At 40.9% G+C, this 16,039-nt stretch overlaps 1 protein-coding gene across 2 annotated transcripts in view; it reads right to left on the bottom strand.

The window, feature by feature from the left end:
* The window catches only part of CCDC30 (coiled-coil domain containing 30), a 120,077-nt gene that overhangs the window by 96,416 nt on the left and 7,622 nt on the right, over positions 1–16,039 (bottom strand). For both annotated transcript variants that reach the window (XM_056122913.1, XM_056122910.1), the window contains exons 2-4: positions 13,385–13,505; positions 2,576–2,717; positions 1,377–1,448 (exon numbers count right to left, since the gene is read on the bottom strand). In XM_056122913.1, coding sequence (XP_055978888.1) covers positions 1,377–1,448; positions 2,576–2,717; positions 13,385–13,447 — 277 coding nt within the window. In that variant the 5' untranslated portion in view covers positions 13,448–13,505. The remainder of the gene's footprint in view (positions 1–1,376; positions 1,449–2,575; positions 2,718–13,384; positions 13,506–16,039) is intronic.

The following is a 16,039-nucleotide window of genomic DNA, read 5'->3' as shown; positions in this document are numbered from 1 at the left end:
TAAGCCTTTAGTATAGTCAGGTGCACCCCCAACCACCCCAAATAAATAAAAGAAGAAAAAAACTAATTGTGGAATTATTTAAGACAAGTAAACATATTTCAAATTATCTATATAAATTAAAATTATATCAAATTTTATTATAGTATTGATAGATGACACTCTTCCTTTAAAAATTTTTTTTATTGAATCACCATGAGATACAGTTACAAAGCTTTCATGATTGACTTTCAGTCATAGAATGATCAAACACCCATCCCTCTGCCAGTGTGCATTTCCACCACCAATGTCCCCAGCAGCCCTCTCCCACCCCTACCCCATCCCACCCCCTGCCTCTATGGCAGGCACCTTCCTTCTTACTCTCTACTTTTGAGCTTTGTGGTTTACAATACAGATACTGAGAGGCCATCATGTTTGGTCCTTGTCTACTTTCAGCACACATATCCCATCCCAGATATCCCTCCAACCATCACTGACTTAGTGGTCCCGTCTCCATCCCAACTGCCTTCTCCCCCAGCACATGGGGAGGCTTCCAAACCGTGGAGCAATCCTTCTGGCCCTTGTCTCTACTGTGCTTGGGTTTAGTCTCATATTATTTTATATTCCACAAATGAGTGCAGTCATTCTATGTCTGTTCCTCTCTTTCTGACTCATTTCACTTAGCATACTCTCCATAAAGATGACACTATTTTTACATAGTTAGGCAGGCTCAAATGAATACATTCATCACTGATTCCCCAAACACTGGTTTCTAAATAAACACGTGTGAGATACTAATAATGCATGTGTGAGAAGTTAATGCACTAGAGTGACTTGGTTTCAGTGTCCAAGTCAAGTATGCATTTTATGCATTGAAAATATGTATAATCAGATACGTATAAACTTAAATATCTCTAATAATTTTTTGCAGGGGGAGGAGTGGGATTTGGGCCAAACCTTCAAAGCTTAGGGCTTACACCTGGATAGACACTCAGAGATTACTCCTGGTGGGGCTTATGGGCCAGGGATCAAATCTGGGTTGGCACATGCAAGGCAGGAGCTCTACCAGCTGTACTATCTCTCCAGCCCTCCAGCTCTAACCTAAGTGTGGCTATTTGATAACTCACTCAACCTTGCCATGATTCCATTTCTTTATTGATAAATAGGAATAATCCTCATTATTTAGAATTGCCATGAGGAGTAGAGTTAATGCTTGTAATGTTCCTGACAGGTTGCCTGTCACTTAGCATGTAGTAAGTGGCAGTAGCAGTAATAGCAGTAGAAACAGTAATGAAAATGCCTTTGTTATTATTGCAAAATAATATTAAAAACCTGTTATGACATGGTATCATATCATATTATTTAATATATTAATTATTGTTTCTGCTAGAATGACTCACCTTTTTCTTTCAGTTTTATCAAATTTTCCTTCAGTTTTTCAATTTCTAGTCGAGATGTCTCAAGTGCTGAATCTAAAACAATATTTGTGCATGGAAGAAACGATTAGTATAGTGATCAAATTTCAAGTAACTCAGTTGTGTTTTATTTTGGGGAGAAAACAGGGGCTACACCTGGCCCTGTGCTCAAAGATCACTCCTGGAAGTGATCAGATGCAGCGTCAGGATTCAAACCTGGGTTGTAGTAGCTGCAATTGTATCCTAGGCAAGCACCTTAACTTTTGCACTATCTCTCTGGTGATGATTCTGTATTGGGAACACTCCCTGCCAGGTGTCCTTCTGAGTGTCTGTAAGTATCACCTCCTCCAGTAAGCATTCCCAGACTCCCTTCTTAGACGTCATGTTACACCAATATTTATCCAATCCCTGATCATCTGAGCTCATCTCAGATGAGCTTCCCTAACTGCATCCTTTACCAGAGTCAATGCTGAGGAGTCTGCACCACTTGAAATGATACAGACAACTTAAGTTTTTTTTTTAATATTTTTTGGGTCACACCCAGCGATGCACAGGGGTTACTCCTGGCTCTTGCACTTAGGAATTACTCCTGGCAGTGCTTGGGGGACCATACGGGATGCTGGGAATTGAACTTGGGCAAATGCCCTACCCGCTGTGCTATTGTTCCAGCCCCCAACTTAAGTTTTTAAACATGATGCTAATTCAAGTACCTTTATTTTTTAAAAATGACATCCAGAAACACACAAAATTAATGCGTGCAATGAATAATGTTTAAAATGTTACCAATAGTTTCTAGGAATATTAAAGTGATAAAAGTTCAGGAAGTAACTTTTAGTATACTATCAAGAATTATTTAAAGGCAGACAATCTAGGAAGAAAAAAAACCACAGGGCATAAAGTCACTAGGGTTTGAGTTCTCCAAATCAGGCTTATGGCTTTGCCTCCTTGGGTCTCTCACCACCAGTGAAATGTCAGAAGGAAAAAGCTCCCATAGGTAAGAGACGAATATGAATGTTAATGAGATGATTCCTGGAGCGCATGTCTCATTATTACTCCCATAGACTCAATTCTGTAAGTAAATCCCAGTGAAAAATGACTAGATTTGCCTGAAACTGTACTCCTATTACAAGAGCTAACTGCACCTAATATGTGCTCTGACATGTGCGTCTGGAAGCACAGCTTACCTAATTTACTCTGTTCTTTCTCCTTCTCTTGGAGTTCATCAGTGAGTCTTTGGATCTCTTCATGAGCTACTGTTAACCTTTGTACTACTTGTTGCACATGTCTTTGTGATGATTCATCTTTCCCCAAGTCTTCATTATGGGACTGAAACAGAACTATTGTTAATGAGAAAACAAACAGTAGATCTATCTTATGATATTGTACTATCTGGTAAGTGCTTAAGAGTACCACAAGTGTAGTATAAGTGTTTAAGAGTCAAGGAAGGAAAGTAGCAAACAGAGTGTTTCATTTAAGTAAATTTTTATTAGGTCAAACCATATACAATTTGTAATATTTCACTGTTCTTGAATATATAATTTCATGTGGTTCAACCTAAATATTTAGGGGACTATGGTTATAAAAATATTAATCAAATCACAAGGATGAGTATCATTTGGCAAAGAAAACACTTCTTGTTTATATGAAACATTAAGTACAGTTCGGCAGAGCCTGGCAAGCCATCCGTGACATATTCAATATGCCAAACACAGTAACAACAAGTTTAATGATGGAGACGTTACTGGGCCTGCTTGAGCAAATCGATGAACAACGGGAGGACAGTGATCCATAATAAGTACAGTTTATAAAGTGCATTCACATAAAATATTTAATTTAATTTCAAGGTATGCACAGACTTAACCACCATACTTAAGTTTCTTTTCAACATTTATTTTCACAGCATTATTTTTTTTGGTGTAGGGCACACCCAGAAATATACAGGGGTGACTCCTACTCTGCACTCAGGAATCATACCTGGCAGTGCTCAAGGGACTGTATGGAATGCTGGGGATCAAACCCAGGTTGGCCATGTGCAGGGCAAATGTCCTGGCTGCTGTACCATCACTCCAGCCCCCAGTGGCTTTTTTCCTTCTTCCACTCCTTGCAATTTATCAAATCCTTACAGGAAATTCATCAAAGAAAGGAAGATTTAAAAAAAAAGAAGTAGTTCTAATTTATTAGGGGAACAATGAACAAGAAACATCTTTAAATAGAGGGTAGAAAAAGAAAAACTTGAGAAAATAACAAATTTAAAAATTAAAACAATCTTTTACTGTGTCTGGCATATCGAATACCCTCGGTAGCTTGCCGGGCTCTCCGAGAGGGGCGGAGGAATCGAACTCGGGTCGGCCATGTTGGCGCTTGTAAGGCGAACGCCCTACCGCTGTGCTATCGCTCCAGCCCCAAAACAATCTTTTAAAACAATCTTTTAAAATACAGTTAAAATTTCCCCAATTCTGAACTTTAGATACAATTGATACCATGAGAAACCAGACATAGGCTTTGCTTATTAACATTCAGTGAGAAAGCCACTACTGGGGGGTGGAGTGTGGCTCAAAGTAGAGTTTATGACTCGAACGTGTGAGGCCCAAATTCCATCTCCAGGGTCGAAATAAAAAAGCAAATGATGAAGCGATTGTGATACAGGGCACTGCCCTGACAAAAAAGGAACAAGGCAACTTTGTGACAGAGGTGTTGCCTCTTTGGGCTGATAAACAGGAAGGACACCTGGATAATCTCTATTTCTAAAGACTGAAGGAACGGGCTTAATTTAAAATGTGTTGGCAGAGGCTGCTCATGATTGTTGAACTAAAGGATTTGGCATGAGAACACAAACTTATTTTTCATTCAGTACTGCTTAATTTTTTATGATGAGCTTGTATTAAATTAAAAACACCAACAAAATAAAAACAAATGCTAAGTAAGATGTAATTTACCTATAAAACAGTACTTACAAAATTCTGTGGGCTTCTAAGTCTTCACATATAGTTCTATTTGGTGGATTGACTCACATCTACTTTATGGATAGGTTAATTAAACACTAGTCTATACAAAATATATCTAGGGTGACAAGAGTTTGTTTTTGTTTTTTTTTTTGAAAGTTGCACTTCAAGATCATCTTTAGAAAATTTTCTAAGTAAAATCAACATATAAATGATGTTACAGTATATATATTTTTAATTTTATTTTTATTAAGTTGTTCACAATAATTTATTCCATTCAATATTCCAACACCAATCCCACACCATTACACCTCCCCACCATCATTATTTCCAATGTTTCTAACCACCACCCAAGCATGCTCCAACAGGAGGCCCTATATAATTTATTTTGTATTGCTTGTTATGAATAATCTGCAAAAAATTGTCAAAAAAGGTTTCCTTAGAAGAAAGTGTGTGAAGACTGTTGTATCTCACTCTGGAGCCATTGAGCCATCGTATAAGAGACTACTAACATGTTGTACAGGTTGAATCTTGTGTGCTAATATCTTTTTAATTGAGATTGGTTGCTTTCTACTTTACATCCTATCCAATCTGTGCTACTCCTGGTACATCAGTGGTATAGAGTATGAGATGTCATGTGGCCACAAATGCAGCCATGTGCTACAGAAATTCTAAAATTTTAAATAGCATGATACAGCTAGACTTAAATTTTTAAGTGGATGGTGCCTTTGGGCCTTGAGGCATCTCTGCAGCTTGCTGATTTCTTCTGAGATTTATCTGTGAGTCTCTGGAATACAGCCGTTAATGAGCTTATATGGTGACAGAGGCAGTTCATGGGCATGACTGCCAGGCTCTGGGGAGAACAGGGTGGGAGGGGGGAGGCATGGATGGAGGTTGCCCATCCCTGACTCTGTGGGAGCCAGGAGATTTCAGTCCCACATGCCTGCGTATTTTTTATGCAAATATCACGACCATCCTGTTATTCGTCGATTGCCTCAAGCAGGCCCCAGTAATGTCTCCTTCATCCTAGCCCTGAGATTTTTAAGAAAGTGCTATATTCAAGGCTCTTTAGGAGAATGAGACCCATCATTGTTACTGGTATTTGGCATATTGGGTACGCCGCGGGGAGTTTGCCAGGCTCTGCCGTAATATCATCATCATTCCCCAAAAAGAAAAACACAACTGTACATCAAATGGGGAGCAGCTACATAAACTACACGATCTATATTACAAACATGTAACACTACACAGAACAACTCAAAAACTAAGTGATGCTAAACAGAGGATAAGGAGAAAACTCAGGTCGCCGCAGGTGATAGATTGCTAGCTGGCTCAAAGAGAATGCCCTGAAAGCATGAAGACCTGACTTCAATCCCTGATACCACCAACCTGCACCTAGCCAACCAACTCTGCTGTCCGGGAACTCCCAGAGCTTCAGGGCAGCACCACAATGGAGCAGCCACCACCACCTCAACAGAGACAAGGCAATGACAGAGGGGAGAAGGCAAGGGGGAAAAAGTTCAATTTAGGGAAAGCCTTTGAGTAGTGGTAAATGTTATGTCATGCTCTGAAGAATACTGTGAATTATAAGTGACAACTGTAGGTAATTAACATTATTAAGTTCAGTGTGTAAAAAATATTGCCTAGCATTATCTCACTTTTTACTGCCATCCTATGGATAATTCCATTATATAAAGAGAATCTGAGCTTCAATAAGTCAAGTAACTTGCAGAAAATGACATTTAAATGGCAGCGCCAGAATTCAATGTCTGATCTTTCTAATTCCAAAACTAATACTTCTCTGCCACTCACCTATGCATTTAACAATTCAAATCAGAATAAAAAGTCTCCTTCATCCTAGCCCAGAATAAAAAGAAAAAGATTTTGTAGGTTTTCAGCTTTCTCTTAAAATGTGCATTTACTTCTAATTAAATTAATTAATGGAGTGATAGTACAGTGGGTAGGGCATTTGCTTTGCATGTGGCCGATCTGGGTTCGATCCCCAGTATCCCACATGGTCTTCTGAGCACCATCAGGAGTAATTTCCTGAGTGCAGAGCCAGGAGTAACCCGTGAGCACTGCTGGGTGTGTCCCAAAAAGCTAAAAAAAAAAGGTTATGAAAGGTTTGTTTCCAGTTGTTCTAAAATATTAATATGCTAGGAAAGATCATTTATGACCCACTGTAACTTTCTTTTACCCCAACATTATTTCTCTATTACCCAGCTGCATAAGAGGTAATTCACAGCAAAGAATCCCATTACACTAGAAATGCAAATATAATCCATAAGATTATCACCATAATCAAGATGATGTGAAAACCTACCATCCCTGGGTTTCCTGTGTGTCCTCACTGTCCCTTTCTTTTCCTAGTAATGACCTCAAGAACTATAAATCTATTTCTACAACATATATAAATTTTCATCTTTTACTTTAAATGCAATCACAGGCTATATGTGCTTTCTTTGCCTGGGTTATTTTACTCAATATTATTTTGAAGTTTATCCATTTTTGCTGCATGCCATTCATTTTAATTACTAAGCAGCATTCAACCATATGGATCTACACCTTCTCCCACTGAACATTTGAGTGGTCTCAACTTTGGAAATATTACAATTAAGGTTGGTATGACATGTTAAGGTTTTTTTTTGGGGGGGGGAGAGGGATCATATCCAGTGATGCTCAGAAGTTAGTTCTGGCTTCTGGACTCAGGAATCACTCCTGGTGGTGCTCGGAGATCATATGGGATGCGGGGATCGAACCCAGATCCTCTACAAACACCCGACCCTCTGTATATCAACTCGCCTGCCCCATATTAAGTCTTATTATGGATATGTTTACATTTCTCTTGGGCAAACAAGAAGAAGTGCAACGGCAGGGTTTCACAAGAGATGTAGGTTTAACTTTTTGAGAACATGCCAAACAGGACTGGAGCACAGGCTTTGCATTTCCAAGGTCTGGGTTCAATTCCTCAGCTACGCATGGCTCCCTGAGCTCTGCCAAGAGTGACACCTCTCCCACCCTCCATCAGTACTGCCTGATGAGAAGGAAAAAAAAGAATTCTGTATCTGCTAATTTCCCAACCAACTAGACCAGATCTATTTCATCCAGTTCACAAATACAGTGGGTTTCCCTACCTGCCAGCCCAAGGAATTTTTCAAAGAAGCAAATCACATTCTCTCGGGGACACGGAGGCTCCCTCTCACTCCTGTTACTACCCAACCTACTTCGCACATATCTAGTGAGTTCACACTCCTCCTGTGTGCAACCCCTCGAGCCCCCATGTGGCAGGCAATGTTCTCGCCTGTTAGTGAGTTTCAAGGATGAGAACAGTCGAGCAATATCATCTCCCTCCAAGACCATATTCAGCTATCTCAGGGTATTCAGGGTACGGAAACATCAGTTGAGGTCATATCTTTTTTCTTTCTATATTTTTGCGGGCCCGCACAGCAAAGCCTGGCAAGCTACCCATGATGTATTTGATATGCCAAACACAGTAACAAGTCTCACAATGTTACTGGGCCTGCTTGAGCAAATCTATGAACAATGGGAAGACAGTGACAGTGATATTTTTGCGGGGCGGAGCATATTTATACAATTGTTTCCATATAATTTATTGAGAAAATGTAGCCCAATGGCATCTGTTCACTCTGGAAACATGAAGAGCCTCAAACCGACCGTTCATGATCTTGATGAAGAAAGAAGTCTGACCATCTGGTAGGTGGGCGGCCACGCGGTTTTTTGACATCCCGTGGAATCCAGTCGGTAACAGCTCTAGTCCAGACGCCATTGGGCTATACTAGCATGCGACAGGGACAAATGGAGACGTTACTGGCGCCCGCTCGAGCAAATCGACGATTAATGGGAAGTCAAGTGATCAAGTGATCACCTCATCTATCCTGCCTACTCAGGGTCTCCTCTGCATCTTCCCCAGTTTCTGGGCCCTCCCGTGTCATGGAACTCTTTGACTGGGCAATTGTTCCTGTTTTAGAACTTTCCTCCATTAGCTTGTAAGTTCCTTGACAATACAGATGATGTTAAATTTGATTTTGTTTCTATGTCCACTGGCACAAGGAGTGACATAAAAATTCTCAACAAATACTAACAACATTAATGTGTGAGGTACTGAAGCAGGTAGGTAGATTGGGGGTCCAGCTATGAGTTTCTTGAGTTTCCTGGGAATTAGGAAAGAGGTTGCACTGTCTCTAGCCCCAAGAGCAAACAGGCTTGATAAGACTCTCTGGGCACAGCCCAAAGAATGGTTGAAAGGAGAAACTTCCAGAGGAATAAAAGACTGTGATATGAGCTTGAGGGAACAACTAAAAATCCAAAGCCCAACCCCTTGCAACAGCTTTTTACCTGGATAGAAAACCCCATGTGGGGCAGTTTGAGAAAAACCCTATAAAACCAATTTTGCAAAGGCCAACCACATACTTTTTCATCCTGGGGTCTCCTGCAACTCAACTTGGAATGTGTTGTTCCTGTCTGTTACTATATGGGGTGCTCTTGGCTCTCTCCTCTCCGGGGAAGCCTGTGTTCCTTCTTGAATGCAAAACTCTCCCTCTCCTGCTACCTCATTGTTTTCCTGTAAACACTAATATTCCTGAAGAAAAACTATTTTACTGCACTATTTGTCTCCTGTGATTCTTTTCTGCAAGGCTTCTTTTCTCCAATGAACCTGGAACCCTGATGTTGGAGACTGGAATGAATGCTATTCAAGAACTTTATCTGTGCCAGAGCATCTTCCTGCTCAGTTAGTGAAATGTTTAGTTTATAGGTAAGAAAACTGAGGCTCCCAAAAGAACTATCTTGTGCAATTCTACTAATGGGTGGCAGAGGAAGTCCCTTGAAATCCAAAGTTTGTGTTATTTTAACGGGCTGGAGCGATAGCACAGCGGGTAGGGCGTTCGCCTTACACGCGGCCAACATGGCCGACCCGAGTTCGATTCCTCTGCCCCTCTCGGAGAGCCCGGCAAGCCACCGAGAGTATTCGATATGCCAGACACAGTAACAACAAAGTCTCCAATGGAGACGTTACTGGGCCCGCTCGAGCAAATCGACGATCAACGGGAGGGCCTTTACCTTTAACGGTGGTGGAGGTGGTGGCAGTGGGAATCTTCAGGCAGTGCTTAGGGAGGCTGTGGCCACTCCCAGCAGTCCTCAGCTATGCCTTCAACCCAAAAGCTTGTAACTTTTTAATTTTTTAAATCATCACTACCATGTTGTGTGTGCAAAGCAAGAAATCTGATATTTATTTATTTGAGAAGGGCTTGGGGCCACCTGGAAGTGTCAGATCTTATTTCTGGTGATTCTCAGGGCACCAGTGTGGTGGCAGGGATCAAAGGATCAAACTGGGGGGACCTGGGTACAAGGCCAGCACCTTACCATCCGTACTATCTCTCTGTTACCATTTCTCAATATTTTAAATAAATGACGACTAAGTAAGGAAATAACACATTTTTGAACAGGCCTTCCTCTGTTCAATTATCTTGTCAATTTGAAAATTTTTTTTTCTGATTATACATCTTTGTGAGTCTAACTTGGGATGTCTAAATTCTAGCTTTCTTGAGTGTACTTCTTTGTGTTAGTAAGTATATGATCTGGTCACCTGGACATCCCACCGCTACTTCAGATTAACCTTTCTTTTCTTTTAAATTTTTTATTAGTGAATCACCATGAGGTACAGTTACAAATTGAAGAACTTCCATATTTCAGTCATATAATAATCTTTTACCCATCCCTCCACCAGTGCCCATTCTCCTCCACCAATGTTCCCAATATCCTTCCCACCCCCCACCCCCTGCCTCCGTGGCAGGGCATTCCCTTTGGTTCTCTCTCCGTTTGGGTGTTGTAGTTTGAAATAGAGATATTGTGTGACCATTATGTTCGGTCTATAGTCTAGTTTCGGCACACATCTTTCAACCTGAATGGGTCCTCCCAACATCCTTTACTTGGTGTTCCCTTCCTCTATCTGAGCTGCCTTTTCCCCCAACATGTAAAGCCGGTTTTCAAGTCATGGTGCAGACCTCCTGGTCCTTATCTCTACTACCCCTGGGAGTTAATCTCCCATTCTGTTACTTTATATTCCACAGATGAATGCAATCTTTCTATGCCTATCCCTCTCTTTCTGACTCAGTTCACTTAACATGATACTTTCTATGTTGATCTACTTATATGCAAATTTCATGACTTCACAGATAAACCTTTTTGACATAACATTTTTTCAACCTCTTTTATTTGTGCTTCTGTTGAGATTAAATAAAAGAAACAAAATTTTTGAAAAATAAATACAGGTAAACCACCATTTTTATGTTCAACTAATTCTTAAATAGGCAGCAAGTAATTTTTTAAAAAATATAAGCCATGTTATTGTTACCACTCGTCTTCCTATCTTGACAGAGGGCTTGCTAAGTTTTGGAAACGGGGAGCCAGAGAGATAGCGTAGTGGGTAGGGTGCTTGCTTAGCATACAACTGACTTGAATTCAATCCCTGGCATCCCATCTGGTCCCCAGAGCATGTCCAGGAGTGATTCCTCAGTGCAGAGCCAGAAGTAACCCCTGAGCATCACTGGGTTTGGCGTCCAAATAAATCAAAAATAAAGAAAGTGTGCTGTTTCTGCCAGAGGGATAGTATAGTAGGCAAGGCAGTAGCCTTGTATGTGGGTGACCTGAATTCACCTCCAGGCATCATATATGGTCCTCTGTGCACCACCAGGAGCAATCCCCAAGCACAGAGCCAGAAACAGTCCTGACCACTGCTGGGTGTGATTCCGAAAACAAACAAACAAACAAACAAACAAAAGTGCTATTGCTTTATTAACTGCTTCCTATGTATCTAGGAAGTATTGTATACTACGCATCTGAGATAAGCTCATCCCATTTGTCTTTAAAATACAATAAATAGACACCAGGATTATCTTCTACAAGATGAGGAAGCCAAATTTGATAGGCAAATTTCATGACCTTGTTTATCCCAACAGCTGTGTAGTATTCCACTGTATAGATTGCCATAGTTTCTTTTATTCATACGTCTGTTTGTGGGCATGTAGGTTGTTTCCAGACTCTGGCTATTGTGAATAGAAGCACTCACCCACCTTACTACTTCTTTGGTCCCTTATTTACTTTCGTATTCAGCTTAGATTCTATATTCCATCATTTTGATCTCTTCTTTGAAAACAACCACTACTCTGGCCACTCTTTTCTTCCATTATGCTTAGCTAGAATAACTCCAATCTCAGCCTCATTCTGGGAAAAAACCCAGCCGTTGTACTATCTGGTCCCTGGATTTGATTTTCTTTCAAATAAATTTCTTGGATGGGAGAGACGACAGTGGAACTCTCTGCCTCTTCTGGCCCTCAATCCAGAAGCTGGGGCTGGAGAAAACTGCACAACTGGTAGGGACTGGTTTAACTTTAAATTCATGTCTATTAATCTTAGGGAGTCCTTAGGCTGCCCAGAAATCTGCCAACATCTTCCTGCTCATCCCCCGCCCCCCTTAGAGTTCTGAATCACAATTTCATTCCTCTTTCCCCTCTAATTTTCAACACTTCCTTCCTCATCGTCACTTTTCAGCTGATAATGCTACCTCTTATTTCACTGAAAAGAGAGATGCCATCCTAATCATTACACCAGTACATTTAAAGAGAAGTGTCTAATTCCTATTTTAAAAAATGATGAAGTGCTGGACAGATAGCACAAAGATTAGAGCACTTACTTTGCATATGGCTTGACTCTGACCCTGGTTTGAATCTCCAGCAGCATATAGGGTGCCCTGAGCACTGCTGGGGTCACATAGGGGTCACTCCTGAATATAGAGGCATGAATAGCCCCTGAATACTGCTGGGTATGGCTCTATTCCTCTTGCATCCCACAAAGAATGGCAGTAAATATTGAGCTTTATCTTTTTTCTTTGGGGGAGACCACAGCCAGTGGTCTCAAGGGTCGTGCCTGGTGGTGCTCTGAAGATGGTATGCAGCGCCAAGATTTGAACCAAAGCCATGGCAGCAGGCGCATGCTAGGCAAGCTCCTTGACCTTTGTATTGGGTCTCTATGGCTCCTAGATTTGATCCTTTAATCAATCAGGCTTGGATGGCAGAGAGATCTCTATGGAATAAGCACATACCCTGCATGTTGGCATCTTGAGTGTGACCCCCAGGCACCACATGGTCCCCCAAGGACCTCTTGAGCGACCTCTGAGCCCTGCTAGGTATAGTCCCTAACCCCAAACCAAACAGAAAATCAGGCTTCCTGTAAAGGTGAGCTAGAGAAGGCATTGAGTCTTCCAAGTTATGAAAATAAAGGCAAAATGCATAAAAATTAGGAGTATCTTTGCAGTAACTAGTTCCAAGGCAAAACATGTGGCTAAACAGAGTCCAAAGGAAGAACTTAGGACAAATGGATTTCAAGAGCAAACTACAAGGCTTGATGACAGTCAAATCATTAACATGCTGGGAAAGCCGTATATGAGACTCTCCCTTGGAATGACATCATCCCCCAAGGTACCAATTTCTTCATAAGCGAATTTAGTTAGCAACAAGACAAGTGACACTCTCTGTTTTTGACAATATGGCAGATTAGAGTCCTAAATGGACTTTTTTGCTAAGAGAACTAAAGTCTTAAAGAAATGGAATAATATGCTTAAAATCCAGCCATCATATAAGCAAAAACTGAATGCAACCTTCTCTTTTTCAAAATATTAAGAAAATATTTCCCAAGTCCTTAATATACTATATACTCTATGAGGTTAGGAGGTGCAGAAGACAGAAGCCACAAAAGACCCGGACATGATCTCACTGAGACAGTGAGCTAAGTGTTGTAACAGACATGGAAACTGATAACCATTCTGTACTCTTTCAGATTGAAGTTCAGAATGCAGACCATAGGCATAAAATACACCGACAACATTAACATGTACTTTTCTAGGGACGAGGAGATATATTAATATTAACCCCTTCTACTTTTACACATTTCCCAATTTTTCAGTAACTTCCACATACTTATTCTTCAAATTAAAAAATAATTAGAAGTCACATTTCTCATAAGATGAAACATTACCCTGTTTAAGTTGGAGGTCTTTAAACTCATGTCGAAGATGCTTGTTTTCCTTTTCGTAACCATGAGAAAATGTTCCTCTTTCCTCTGTTAAGTTCCAAACATGGTGTGCATAATTTTCAACCTGAAAAAATAAAAGAACTCCATGGTTTCTTACTCTTAATCTTATGGTTCATATTCTAACTCCTATCCAAAATTTATTTAAGAGTCACTGAGGGATTACTATTCGATCATGACTAGCATGGGCTACAATCAGGAAATCCCTCAGTTTTCCTTCAGTGTGGGTTTATCTCCCTTAAACTTCCTTCCAGCCACCTTCTGTTTTCAGATACCATTTTCATAGATAAGATAACATAATACCATAAGTTTTTAGAACAATCAAAATTCCTAACATTTGTTTCCATTATCATGTTAGGTTTCAAGTGTGAGGTTTCATATTTCCATTACCAGGATATCCATGATATCCACAAAGAAAAATTGACACAATAATTAAGTGTACATTTCTGTGCTGAAACTAATTATTGATTCAGTTGTCTAAAGTGTTCACCATAGTATTCAACTGTTGAGTACCACTGTAGCACAGCAGCACTGTCCTCCCGCTGTTCATCGATTTTCTCAAGCAGGTCCAGTAAGGTCTCCACTGTGAGACTTGTTACTGTGTTTGGCATATCAAATACATCATGGGGAGCTTGCCAGGCTTTGCCGTGCGGGTGAGATACTCTGGGTAACTGTTGAGTAATGTTTAAAAATAGTTTCTGGTTAACATGACAGCTTCACAACAGAAATGTTTGTGGCACTAGTAATCAAAGCCTGAAAACCAGCCATATGTTCTAACTACTATATTAAGGCCATCAAGTATTTCTTCTTCACTACAACTCCAGAACTATAATCCCTTCGCTACATAGGTGAGACAATGTATTGAGAGAGGCTCTGGGGCTTGCCTCAGTGGGAATTGTGACAGAGGAATTAGGGAAGACGCCAACTCTAGATGGAGTGGGGCTTGACTTCCCATGCTAAATTACTTAGAAGTAGACTGCCAAAATAGATTATATTTTCCTGAATAGTTTAGAAGCCTTGATGTATTCGATATTCCAAACACAGTAACAACAAAGTCTCCAATGGAGACGTTACTGGGCCCGCTCGAGCAAATCAATGAACAACGGGAGGCCAGTGACAGTGACAGTGACAGTTTAGAAGCCTACTGAAAACCACCCTCAGATAATGAGCAGAAAGTTGAATGGTGTGAGTAAAAGGAACTCAGGATTGCAGTCCAGCCCTACAACTTTCTGGTAAGTGTTAGTTTCCTTTCTTAAAAATGACAAGAACAAGAAATCAGAGAGATAGTACAGCGGGTAAGGTATTTGCCTTGCACATGGCCAACCCGGGTTTTATCCCCAGCATCCCAAATGGTCTCTGAAGCGTCTCCAGGAGTAACTCCTGAGCATTCCCAAACACCCTCCTTCCCCAAATAAAATGGAAAGAACAATAATACTTATTTTTAGTGACAATTCCAATTTACTAAATACTCATAAGGTGCCAAATATATGTGTGAACTTCTTTATACACATTAAAAGAGAGAAATCTCGTGAATCTTTATGAAGAGGCTAATGACTATTCGTATCTCACTGGTGAGAAATTTTAAATTCAAAGAAGTAACTTGCCCAAGATTGCATGAAGAGTGCTAAGGGCAAATATTCACCCCACCAATCTAATCCTAATAGAGTCTTTCACACATCATGTTTCTTGTTCTAAGGGAGTTGTACCCTTCTTTGTAGAATTTGGAGTGTGTAGTCACAAAATAAATGAGGGATGGTGGCCTCTCTCTCCCGCCACTTGCATTCTGTGGCCATGAGCCACTTTCCCATACATGGCCAACAGACGAATGGAGGAGGGAACAGGGCCGCCAGGCAGGTTGGTGATTCAGTTGCAGTTTATTCCAATCTTGTCTCCCTCAGCCTCCTTCCAGTCTCAAGAACTCCCGTATTCCTCCTGTCCCCCAAGCTTCTCTCTCCGTGTCCAGTCTCCAAGTCTTAGTCTATAGCCGAATCTCCAAAGGCTGGGGGAGCAATGACACCTCGGTCTGATAGCACAATCAACATATATAAAACCCTTCCTTTCTGGGGAAGCTCTTCTAAGACAAAGATCTCCTCCAGGAAGATTGGCTCAAAGGTGAAATTTCATCTAAGGACAAACTTCTCTTTTCTTTATAAACAATACTTTTAGATTTACTTATTTCTCAGGTTGGAATGATAGCATAGCAGGTAGGGCATTGGCCTTGCAAGCGGCCAACATGGTCAACCCGAGTTCGATTCCTCTGCCCCTCTCTGAGAGCCTGGCAAGCTACTGAGAGTATCTCGCCCTCACAGCAAAGCCTGGCAAGCTCCCCGTGATGTATTCCATACGCCAAACACAGTAACAATTGTCACAATGGAGATGTTACTGGGCCCGCACGAGCAAATTGATGAACAACGGGAGGACAGTGACAGTGACTTATTTCTTAATAATTTTTCTAGTCATTTTGTATGGACACAAAAGCTCAGAGGGCGGCACTCCTGGGGACATCTTGTTACAGATCTCTGACTACATTTCTCAGGCCAGATTAGTTCTTCCTAACACTAGCAGGGTCCTTGTCCAGTTGTTTCTCTCTGGATCATGACA

This window comes from Sorex fumeus, unplaced genomic scaffold, assembly GCF_029834395.1.
Source record: "Sorex fumeus unplaced genomic scaffold, SorFum_2.1 ptg000047l, whole genome shotgun sequence".
In the NCBI taxonomy this organism is placed as follows: Eukaryota; Metazoa; Chordata; class Mammalia; order Eulipotyphla; family Soricidae; genus Sorex; species Sorex fumeus.
Note: the sequence above shows the minus strand (reverse complement) of the source record. Positions and strands in the feature narration are given on the sequence as shown.